The sequence below is a fragment of the Mirounga angustirostris genome, unplaced genomic scaffold (assembly GCF_029215605.1).
Source record: "Mirounga angustirostris isolate CCGP_5_RB_7025 unplaced genomic scaffold, mMirAng1.0.hap1 SCAF_14, whole genome shotgun sequence".
NCBI lineage: Eukaryota > Metazoa > Chordata > Mammalia > Carnivora > Phocidae > Mirounga > Mirounga angustirostris.
The window spans coordinates 52,711,313-52,723,418 of NW_026991722.1; the positions used below are offsets into that span (position 1 = coordinate 52,711,313).

The 12,106-nt window shown below is 44.8% G+C and overlaps 1 protein-coding gene across 2 annotated transcripts; it reads left to right on the forward strand.

Moving 5' to 3' along the window:
• The first annotated feature begins 25 nt into the window (after positions 1–25).
• TGIF1 (TGFB induced factor homeobox 1) lies at positions 26–9,027 on the forward strand. 2 transcript variants are annotated; one of them, XM_045886987.3, is made up of 4 exons: positions 26–815; positions 1,068–1,252; positions 6,921–7,147; positions 7,945–9,027. In XM_045886987.3, the coding sequence occupies exons 2-4, from the start codon at positions 1,237–1,239 to the stop codon at positions 8,518–8,520; spliced, it is 819 nt and encodes a 272-aa protein (XP_045742943.1). In that variant the 5' UTR covers positions 26–815; positions 1,068–1,236; the 3' UTR covers positions 8,521–9,027. The 2 variants fall into 2 exon arrangements, with proteins under 2 accessions (XP_045742943.1, XP_064433943.1); XM_064577873.1 differs by lacking the exon at positions 26–815 and having other exon boundaries at positions 917–1,252.
• Positions 9,028–12,106: the final 3,079 nt, after the last annotated feature.

A 12,106-nucleotide genomic window follows, 5' to 3' on the forward strand; every position in this document is an offset into this window, starting at 1 on the left:
TTACCGAAACAGATGAGCAGCCCCAGTGTGGTCGCCCCCTTTCCTTAAAGGCGGCATCCGCCTGGGTCCGAGGGTGGGGGTTTCAGGCCGAGTTTTTGCAGTGCGGCGAGCGCGCGCCCGGGCAGTCCCCAGGCTGAGACTTTTTAAAGAGCATGTGAGCATGACAAGTGTCTGTCCGCAACGTGTTAGATTTTGAAACTGCCTTGCAATCCAGTCCGGAACTCACGGCCTTAGCCCGGGGTAACAGACATTTGCCTGGGGTGTCTGTGTCTCACCCTCCTCCCCTAACCGCCCCCACCCACCCACCGCCGTCCGGGTTGGAGGAAGAGCCCCGGGAAGGGCAGGGTGCGACGCGCCGCACCCGCGTGTCAATGGCAGCCGCGCATTCTGGAAGAAGTTGGTTCTTGTCCCGAATACTTTTCCTACGGTGCCCCGCCCCTTGAATCAGAAGCAGCTGTCTTCTCCTGCGGCTAGAGCCGGGACGGTGGAGTTTGGGGCAGCTGTCAAAAACGAGGGGGGAGCCTTTTCTTCCCCGGGGTGGAGGAGGGGGCAGCCTTTTTCCATCTGTTGCAATTTCCTAACCAAACGCACCCTCGCCAGCCCGAGGAAGAAAGGCCCAAAGGAGAAACCCGGGCGCCCGGCTGGTGTCGCTGCCGCCGCCGAGCGAGGGATGCGGGCGGCGTGCGCGCAGCAGGGAGGAAGGATCGGGTTTCTGGGCCCAGCCGCCCCTACGAGGGACGGGTGACAGCGGCCGGGGAGGCGCGGAGTGAGGCAGCGCGGCCCGAGAGCTCGGTGCTGTCCTCCCCAACTGGAAGGTGCGGGGGAGGGGCGGAGGAGCGGCGGGGCGGGCGGGGGACGGGGCGGGCGGCTGGGGGCGGAGGCAGGACCTCCTGTACCTTCCCTCTTCGCCTCTCTCACTCTGACAGCGCCGAGGTACGACGAGCAGGAGCGGGGAACAAAGGAGAGGGGTGGGGAGGGGAGTGAGTTGGGCGAGGGAGAGTCCCCAAGCCGGCTGCCAGAAGATCCCGGCAGGAGGAAGCCCAAGTGTCACTTGAATTCCACCCTAGGAGCGGGCGCCTGGGATCCGAGCGCCTTGATTAGCAATAACGGCTGGAGCGCGTCCTACAAGTTACGGGAGAGTCGGTCCGGAAGGAGGACAATCGTGTGCCCCCTGCGCCCCCGCTCCTGGCCCCTCGCGACCCCAGCATCGCCTCGCGCTGGAAGGGGAGTTCCAGAATGAAAAGCAAGAAAGGTAAGGCTTGACGGGCTGTGCCCGCCGTGGGCGCGGGTGCCGGGGAAACGTGCTCGCCGGGCCCCACCGGGCCCCTCCGGGCTTGGGGCGAGAGTGACTTGGTGGACTTTTCAGCCCCGGGCTCTCAGGCAGGAACCGCCGCGGTTCTCTTTGTTGAGGCTGCGTCTGAAATGGCAGTTGCTGTTTTCCTTCTAGACACAACACGAGGGGCTGTTGTGGGGAGACGGGCCTCTCCACGCTGCTGGCACGTTGTCAAGAAACACGCTCAGCGCCTTGTTTGTGCGCCTCCAAGTTTCATTGTCTCAGCGGACACCCCACACTCCGCGGAGCCGCCGCGTGGCTTCTCGCTGGTTCTTGCGGGCGGAGGTGTGGGCCTGGTCGGGAGACCCCCGCCCCGATTCTTCCGGCCGGGACCGCGGAGCGGCGGCGCCTTTGTCTGAAAGTTGTGCTCCCGGGCCCCCGCTCCCTCCCAGCTGGGCCCGGACACTCTCTTCGCTGGGGATGGGGTGTTTTCACAATCAAGGAATGCGACTCTGGCCCCCAAACCGCCCGAGGGTGTCGGTAGCCTTGGAAAGCTAGACTTTTAAAAACTCCTAGCCTCTAAAAGTTTTCCCACGATGAATTTGGAGCAAGATGAAGAGTTAGGACTGACGGCGAGCAGCTTAAAGCGGCGTGTAGTCAGAATGAGTCCAAGTGTGACAAGCAGGCTTGGTTGTAAGTGCACAGAGTGAGTCTGTCATTGTTTCCACGAAGCGTTCTGGAAGCGTTACAACTAAAACTTGCCGTCAGTCTGGTTTAAAAACAAAATACACAGGGAAAAAAAAAACCCACCGCCACGAAAGGTCAAAGAATGTTAACTCCCTTTTGAAGTTAACTTTTTGAGTCCCTGACTGGGAGGTACCCCGAACGTTCCGTGGTGAGCCAGAGTTGGCTTTTCTGTTGTGATTTATGTGGAGTGGTTCAAAACAGAAGTTAATCTCTCAGGGAAGCCAGCGCGGGGGCGGGGGGGGGGGCGGCTGCTGCGCATGCCCAGGAGCGTCCCGGAGTTTTTGTAACTCCACATTCTTTCAGACTCGTCCAGCGGATACAGCCAAAACTCAGTATTGTTAGTGGGGCAGCCTTCAACCCGAGAGGGTTCCTTCGGCCACGTTTTCACCTTGGAGTTCTGTTCCTTTCATTCTGGGCCGGTGGCTTCAAAACACACGGAGTTTCTTAAGCCATGTTTTCCCAGGGAGAGTAAAATTAAATGTCAACACCCGGGACATTCATAGTAGTTGGTGGTAGGACTCCCAGCGAACCATCCCCCAAGGGACAGTTGAGAACGTTGAGGGGTTAGAGGTTCGGATGTTTAAAAGGACTCGGTAACAAACGCGCGCGGGGAGCGCCCGGGGTGGCGTCTGGGAGGCTGTGTCACCTCGACAAGGACTGACCGGTCTAGATCCTTCCTGGAAGGCGTTCTCGCTCTCCTGGTGGAACTGACGATCGGTTGGGTTTGTTTTTGTAGAGTGGGTCTTGGGAGCCGAAAGCAAAGCTGGGTTTCCGCCGGGGGCGGGCTCCCCCCATTGTTCGGGCTCGGATGGGGAAAGCGCAGATCTGCCTCGCAGATCCTCCCCCGCAGCCCCTCGGGTACGCTCCCGCGGCTCTCCTCGTCCCCCCCACCGCCAGCGCCCCGCGCCCTTCCCCGGAACCCCCTCTCGAGTACCTCCCGGTCTCCCTCCCCCCCACCCCCCAGCAAAGGAACTAGGCTGGCCGCGGGGTGGGAATATTCGGGGTCAGCGGCCCGGGGCGCGCCGGGTAAGGTCCTGCCTGCTACCGAGCGCCGACTCATGGAAACAATGAAAGGTGACGTGTTGGAAGGGAAACTTTGCGACTGGTTCACAGCTTGTGCGGGGGAGCCGAGACTGCTGAGATTGCCCAGTTTCTTTCCCTTTTTAGGTTTTCCCGGCAAATCCTATTGAGGGTGGGCAGACCCCTCAGAATGTTGAGATTCACAGCACCGTTTTCTAGTTTCTTCTTGTAATCTGAAACTCTTTAAGTCCTCTAGTCGTGTAGTTGGAGGGGCCCATTTCAGTTGAGGCTGAGAAACTCGCAAGAACAAAAGCCTCCCTGGCTGTCCTCCCTCCTGGGCCCCTCCCTCTCCTCCTGTCCTCCTGCGTCCTGCCTCCCCGCCCCTTTCCTAAAACTACCTTGGAGGGGGCCCGCGTTCCGGGTCTGCTCAGCCAGGAGCCGGGAAGAAATCTGTCCTGCTTGGCTTGTGCAGTTGGACTGTTGTCTGTTTTATAAAAGTCTGTGAAAATCTTTTCAAGTTTTCTTGGAGACAAAAGTACTTTAAACTCAGTTGCAGGGCCCGAGATTTGGTAAGCCTGGTTTGTGATAATAGTGTCTCGTCTTTAGAAAGCTGAGGATATCAAAAGGTTCCCACCCCGCGACTGGCTTTAAAACAAGCAGAGAAGATGCAGTGAGGAATGTCCCCGACGTCTTTTTACTCCTAGTTTCTGTCAGTTTGGAATTCTTGCTTTAGAACTGCTCTCCAGCTGGGTCCAGCCAAGCGCACCTTGGAGTTTGTGCCTGGGGTGTTAACTACGATTCCCGTGACATCTCCTGAGATACTCTAATCAGGAAACTTGTTAGGTTAGGTTTCCATTTTTCCTAATTGTATACTTAAACTTTTCCTTCGATTATTCCTATTTCTAGATCCTTCTCTGGCATCTTCCAGATATTTTTAAAAAGTCCCAACTTCACAACCACGATCTCTGGCCTTCCCTCGCCACCCCCAACCCCAGGTCCTATTAAGAAAAGATTGATTTTTCGCGCTGTGGGATCCATAGGCCATCTTGTGGCTTTCTGAACATTTCCTTGTATGTGGATGGGGTAAGAGGCTTGTGATCCCCCTCCCCCGCCACCACATTTTTTAAAGTGTAAGCAGAGCAGGACCTTTGGAAACAAGTGGTAACCGGGAAACTTTTCAAAAGCTGTTACAATAGGAAATGAGTAACGTGGAAAAGTCTTTTTGTTTTTCCAAGCTGAGCCACAATCCGGAGGGAGAGTTTTAATGAAAACAGTCCTGACAGCAGCAAACGTGGTTTGCTGCAGTGAAATATCAGCTGGTGTGGCCAAGGAACTTGAAGTCTTAACTTCCTGTTACTTCAGCTTTTGTGCACATATTGGAAATACTTGTTAAGAGGTCCAGAGGCCTGGCATTCATTTATTTAAATGAACTGAGAACAGAGTAAAGTCACACTGCAGTTTAGTGTTGCTTAACTGAAACCCTTTTGTGTGTCAACTAACCTATTCTGAAAGATCAGGCTTCTTGTCAAACTGAGCAAGCAGATCAAAGGGCAGGCTTCAGGGGTTTTTTGTTTGTTTCAAACTCTTTGTTATTATCAACTTACAGTTGGGAATTCACTGTTCACTGAGGAAATTTTCACACTTTTCTAGTTTGGGGGGGGTGGAGGAGGATTATAGGCTTGAGAAGAATGTCTGGCTTTTCAGACATTGAAGAGTTTAAACAAATTGCTTTATTCAAATTTGCCTTAGTCATTCAATTACTTGACACATTTTTTAAAAGTTAGATTTCTTTATTAAGGTAAATGTAAAACAGGAACTCATTTCTAATTTCTTAAGGTATTTATTAATAGTTCTTTACCCAAATTTCAATATAGGTTTTAAAAGTTTCTCATCTATTCTACAGTGAAAGCAGTTTCAGTTTTAAATGTGCCTCTTTTTTTTTTAACTTTTTTTTTTTTAAGCAGTTTAATGAAAACTTCTGGGAAAGGGAACATCAAATACATGGCGGTTAAAACTTCGGATTCTTGTGCTGTTTATTGATGGCTGTTTGTTAAGCCTTGAGCTAAAGTGAATTTGCAAGATCATCCTGCTCTTTTGTTAGAACTTGCTTTACTTTGTCTTTGTAAGGTTCTGCCTTTTCTGTGGACACTCCCTCCAGCACCATCTGCCCCCTGCAGTCCAAAACTACAAATGTGTCCCCAAGTGAAGTCAGACTCAATTAACTGTGAGCTAGCTCATCAACGAATCTTGGAATGAGTAACTTTTTGAGTGTTAAAATGCCTTAAAAGGATGGGTTAAAAAATGTTTTTAATGCATCGAATGGTTTATCACTGTGGAATATTTCTTTTATTTTTTTATCAAGGTAAACCACTCTGAATTGCATCAACAAAGTTAAGAACTTTCAATTTTCTTTCAATTTCATGTTATTTTAATTGTCTTTATATAGAAATACTGGTATTTTCAAGCATGCGATAGTTTGTAATTCATTTACATTTTAAACATTCTAGATTGTCTTCAAAATAGAGAATATGTTTCTTTATAGTCATTCAGAGTTGCCAGTTGTCGTTTTGAAAGGGGGGAGGGTTCGTAGCATTTGTAATTTAAATTTTTTAAAGTTCTCAAAATTATGTTTAAATGTTAAAGGAGCCAGGTCTGAATTTTTGTTGACCCCAGTCTATTATATGTGATGTAAATATTCTCTATGGCTGTGAATTCTTAAGATTTCTGGTAGGATTAAAGTACTTACAGACAAAAGAGAGTTTCCGGGGGGGGGGTGCATATTCAGTTTTCTTTGTCATGTAATAATTTAAGACTGAACTATAGTTCTTGGTATCTAGTATTTAGATTTTGATTAAACTGCCAGTTGAAATTTATAGAAATTTAAAAAGTTTATTCAGTATTAGCATCTTTTGACCTCTTACTCAAGTACTAGGAGTAGAAAAATATTTTTGTATAATGAAACTGAAAACTTCAGTGGCTGTTTGTATTTAGTAAAACGTGACCGGTAGTGTTGTCCATTAAAAGTAGGTGTATAGTTTGAATAAATGTAGGTAGCAATGAGAAAGAAATGACCATGGAGTTGGCAGAAAAAATTGACATACATTTTACCTTCAGAAATCTAACTAGGTTGGGGCGCCTGGATGGCTCAGTCGGTTAAGTGTTGTACTCTTGCTTGCAGCTCAGCTCTTGATCCCAGGGTCGTGAGTTCAAGCCCCTCTTTCGGCTCCACACTGGATGTGGAGCCTACTTTAAAAAAAAAAAGATTATATATATATATATATATATATATATATATATATATACACACACTGGGTTGTGTGTAATTTTCCCTCCTTATATAAGTGGGATAAATGTATGACTCTGCCCTTTTGTTTCCAGCTTTCAATGGAAGAAGGAGGCAGAGTAGCATTTAAAATGTACATTAGGACCCTTGGATTGTTTTTCCTAAGTTAGCAGTGACCTCAAAGAAAAGGGTGTTAGATACATTCCATCTGCTGAAGCACCTTTTCTGTTTCGCATGTAACAAACTATTCACTTTGGGTGCAGCGTTGCCCACCCCGCCCGCCGCCGCCCCCCCCGCCCCCCCCCCCCCCAGCTGCACTGGACTTTTCTGAGCATCACTCAGAAGGAATGTGAGAAATTATATTTTACAGGAAAGTGGGTATGAAAGGGCTCCTGACAGTTGGTTGAGAATCTATAACATGCCACTGGTCAGATTACCCTTGAGACTTTGACATGTGGTCTGATACATCAAAATAGAAAATACTGGTCCTTCGCTTGGCTCCCAGGAGTCAAGACAGTATGGTTGCAAGCTATATGGTCAGAAGAGATAAGCTGTCCATTCGGTGCTCCCCTGATAAAAGCCTTTGTCCTTGACCAGGTGTTGTTGCAGCATCAGGCAGTGAGACGGAGGATGATGACAACATGGACATCCCCCTGGACCTCTCCTCCTCTGCTGGTGCAGGCAAGAGAAGGCGAAGGGGCAACCTGCCCAAGGAGTCTGTTCAGATTCTCCGCGACTGGTTGTATGAGCACCGATACAATGCCTATCCCTCAGAGCAAGAAAAAGCATTACTGTCCCAACAAACACACCTGTCTACACTACAGGTAAGAACTCGAAGTGTATGCATGGGGAGGTGGTTTCTTTTCCTTTCCAAAGACATTTTATAGCATTCCTGTTTGTCAAATCATTAAATGCCTCCCCACTCAAAAAAAAAAGAAGAAGAAGAATTTTCTCTTGAAAACTTTAAAAGTACTAAAAGCTAATAACTGACTATTTAGAGAAACAGAAACACTTGACAGTCATCTGTCAAATAGCATTTCCTTTAATGCCTAAAAGGGCCTTCTTTTATGCACCAAACATAAAGAGGAGGTTAAATCTTCCTCTATTGCCCAGGAAACTGGTTTGATATTTAAACAAGGACAGACTTCAGTGAGGTAATTCATGTTATGTCTGTTGACACAGTCATTGGAACTGGGAAAAATCAGTAACTGGGAGAAGTGGCCCTTTTCATACAGGTAAAGTTTTCCTGTAGTTGGTTAACTTAAATGCTGGGGCAGTAGGTAATAGGTTAATAAGGAGGAGCGTTAAAGGGTAAACTTCCCTCCCTAAACTCATTTTCAGACATTTGAGAATTTTTATCCTTTTCTTCCTCCTGAAAAGGCTTAAGGATGATGAGATTTAAAAAAAAAGGGGGGGGGGATTTGTATTAGAAGAGGAGGAGGTTTATGGCAGGAAATAGCTCTCTTTCTTGGCAGTGCTCGAATACCTTGAAATAACTTTGGAAGTTCCGATAAGCCTTTTCATGCCTTCTTTACTGCAAAGAAAGAGATCAATTAGGCATCCCACAGAAGGTTCTCAGAACGTGTCTGCCGAGTGTTGAAGCATACCCGTATGATTTCAGGTCTGTAACTGGTTCATCAACGCCCGCCGCAGGCTCCTCCCAGACATGCTGAGAAAAGATGGCAAAGATCCAAATCAGTTCACAATTTCCCGCCGTGGGGCCAAGATTTCTGAAGCGAGCTCTGTGGAGTCAGCCATGGGCATCAAAAACTTCATACCAGCTCTAGAGGAGAGCCCATTTCACTCCTGTACAGCTGGACCAAACCCAGCACTGGGGAGGCCGCTGTCGCCCAAGCCGTCGTGCCCAGGATCAATATTGGCGCGTCCGTCAGTGATCTGTCATACCACTGTGACTGCCTTGAAAGACGTGCCTTTCCCTCTCTGCCAGCCGGTAGGTGTGGGACAGAACACAGACAGACAGCGGGTAGCGGCGGGCAGCTTCACAGACACCTCCCTCCTGTACCCCGAGGACTCATGTAAATCTGGACCAAGTGCAAATCCACAGAGTGGTCTTTTCAACACTCCGCCCCCTACTCCGCCAGACCTCAACCAGGATTTTAGTGGATTTCAGCTTCTAGTGGATGTTGCACTCAAACGGGCTGCGGAGATGGAGCTTCAGGCTAAACTTACAGCTTAACCCATTTTCAAGAAGAAAAGTTTTCACAGGTGTTATGATTGTCGGGGTGATGGCAAGAGTCGAACTGCATTATTTTATATATTTTTTTATTAATATTTGCACATGGGATTGCTAAAGTGAAGCTTCCTGTTACTGAGAGGTCTTCAATGGAATACAGTCATTCCAAGAACTGTAAACTCAAAGCTACTGTAGAAACAAAGGGTTTTCTTTTTTAAATGTTTCTTGGTAGAGTATTCATAATGTGAGATGGTTCCCAAGATCATGTGATTATTTTTTTTCTCACTCTCTCCCCTTCCCTTTTTTGGTTCGTTTTTTTTTTTTTTTTTTTTTTTTTCAGACTGTGCAATACTTAGAGAACCTATAGCATCTTCTCATTCCCATGTGGAACAGGATGCCCACATACTGTCTAATTAATAAATTTTCAATTTTTTTTTCAAACAAGTATGAATCTAGTTGATTGATGCCCTTTTTTTTCATGATGTAATAAAGTATTTTCTTTAAAATTTACTGTAATGCAGAGTATTTTGTTGAGGGAGGCATTTCTTAAAAACGAGTAGGATTATAGCACCCAATGAGCAGGAAATTGGGGGTAGGGTGGGGTGTGAGTTAGGGGGGTGTCACGAGCTCTTTGAAGAACCGTGGACAACAAGCCAGTACTTATAAACAGGATGTGTGATATTTACTCTTGATAGGAGGCATAAGCAGGGCCTTAAATCTTGACTTAAAACTGCATGACAAACTGAAATGATTCATTCCATCAGTGTTTAGCTAACCACCAAATCCCTTGGTGATCTGTCCTGCATATTTTAAGACATGGCCAGTGTTGAAAAAAGGTCTCAAAGCACCTGATTAGGGCTTAAGTTTTCAGAAGTAAACAACAACCCAGGGGGTCCCTCTGTATTTCCGTCTTTCACATGGCCCTTTAAAATAACCTTTATCAAGTGCTACAGTTACGTTAGGTCTCTACATTCAAACATGGCCTGAATTTGTACAGAAGTCACTTCTTAAAACATCTTAAAACATTTTCTAAAGTGATTAAAACAGTGGGGTTCTGTCTGCCATGGGATTCTTTGTGTATTAGGTTTATTTTCTAAGGTCACTGTGGGTGAAAGCTGGTGCCATACACAAGTGGAGTTTGTTGGGATAGACAATTGCTTACGAAGCCAGGATAGCCAGAAGGGAGTTGGTGGTGTTCCTTTCACTTACATGGTTGACCAAATTTGTCACATGCCACAAAACCATTCTTTGTAGTCATGCTTAGTGTGAGGTTTCTTTGTTATTACAGTCCTGTTCTTTCCAGCCCCGCTCCAGCTAGGAACTGGCTGAGTTTGAGGCAGTATCAGAGCTTTCATACTGCTTAAAGAATGTAGAAGAATTCTTTCAAAAGTTAAGCTTGTCTAATTTTGTCAACTTCTTAAGAAAGTCCCTTCTGTAGAAAGAGCTAAACTCAAAGACTTGTAAATAGAAAAGCAACACCGATAAGTAAAACGAAGAGTTGGACGTCAAGTACGTGAGGCAAGGGTGTGTTCTAGCCTGTGACGGGTGCAGTGCCGAAGGGCATCTCAACCACAGGGTCACAGAAGTAGATGTAAACCAGAAAAAGCAATAATAAAGTGAATAAAAGGAAAGACTATCAAATGTAAGTGAAATAAACAAAGATGACTAAGACTCATAACCTGCTCTAATAGCTAGATCAAAGACTGAAATTCTTTGAATAGAGATAAGGGAGACCTGCGAGTCCTGAAAGGCTTCCCTTGTTAAGATGTTTCATTAATACTAGCAGGGAGAGAGAAGGAGCTGTATGAGTGATTTGAAAGAAAAATGTCAAGGGTCGAATGAAGCCCAAAGGTTTAAAACCAAAAGAGTCCTCCAAAATTGCATGTGTTTTATTTATTTGTTTTTAATCTCTTGAGGTTGATATAGATCCTGGTTGATAATAACTGGTGTGTAATAAATGTAAACCATTAAAAAAAAACAGGAAAATATAACTGGAACGTGAAATGTAAAAGACCATATAACTATACATATTGAAGCCAAATAGAAATGAATTCTGTGCTTAGTATTTACATGATCTCTTTTCACTTACTTTTAGCTCTGTGTTTTTGTGTTTAAAGTTCATCCCTTTTCGATAAGATACTGTTGGGTCTTGCTTTTTATCTAGCCTAACAATCTCTGTCTTTTATTTGTTGTATATACTTGATTCATGTTTAATAGAATTTTTTGTTTACTTTTTTTAAATTTTAGTTTTAATTCCAGTTAACATACAGTGTTATATATATTTAATATAATTTTTGATATGTGTCTTTTTGGTTTTTTTCTCCCTCTGCTCCTCTGCCTTTCAGGTTAATTGAATATTTTTAGTGCTTCATTTGAATTTTTCTATTGGCTTATGAACTATACTTTTTTTTTAATGGTTGTTCTAGGGATGTACAACATACATCTTAAATTTACAACAATCTAGTGTTAATATTCTACAACTTCATACAAATTATGGAAACTTGCAACAGTATAGTTCATTCACTCCCTTTGTTTTTTATATATATTATAGATATATAATAAATCTAACTACAATGGTATAATTTTTGTTTTAAACATGTCCATGTCTCTTTAAAAATTAAAAGAGAATGTATATATAGTCTTTTATTTTTGTTAAATATTTATCACTTCTTTTATTTTTGTTAAATATTTATCACTTCTGGTGCTCTTCATTCCTTCTTGTGAATCCAAATGATATGTTATCATTTCTCTTCAGCTTAAAGAATTTCCTTGAGAATTGTGCAGGCCTGCCACTGACAAATCATCTGTTTTTGTTCATTGAAAATGATTTATTTTACTTTCATCTTTGAAGGACAGTTTCACTAAAGATAGAATTCTGAGTTGATGGTTTTTGCTTTTTATTTTTTTTCCATCACTTTAAAGGCATTTGTTTTCTGGCTTCCATTGTTTGGGATGAGACATCAATTGTCTCATTGTTCTCTTGTATGTAATGTCTTTCTCTGGCTCTTTTATCTTTGGATTTCTGCAGTTGGACTATGATGTGCTTAGGTATGGTTTTCTTTGTATTTGTCCTGCTTGGGGTTGAACTTACTGCATCTGTAAGTTGATGTTTTTGTTTTTACCAAATTTGAGAGAATTTGGCCATTATTTAAATTTTGTTTTCTGCCTTCTTCTCTCTAGAACTTCCGTAGATTTTTATTAGATCCCCTGATATCGTCCTACATGTCTCCAGGCTCTGTTTTTCTTCAATCTTGTTTATTTTTCAAATTGAATAATTTGTATTAAGTAATTTTTTAAAAAAGATTTTATTTATTTACTTGAAAAAAAGAGCATGGGTGGGGGTGGGTGGGCAGAGGGAGGGGGAGAAGCAGACTCTGCTGAGCAGGGAGCCTGACTCGGGGTTCGATCCCTGGACCCTGGGATCATGACCTGAGCCAAAGGCAGACACTTAACTGACTGAGCCACCCGGGTGCCTCTCTATTAAGTAATTTTTTTTTTTCTATTAAGTAATTTTTAATTCACCAACTCCTCTGCTGTCTCTAATAGGCTGTTGAGCCTATCCAATGGATTTTCATTCAGTTATTATATT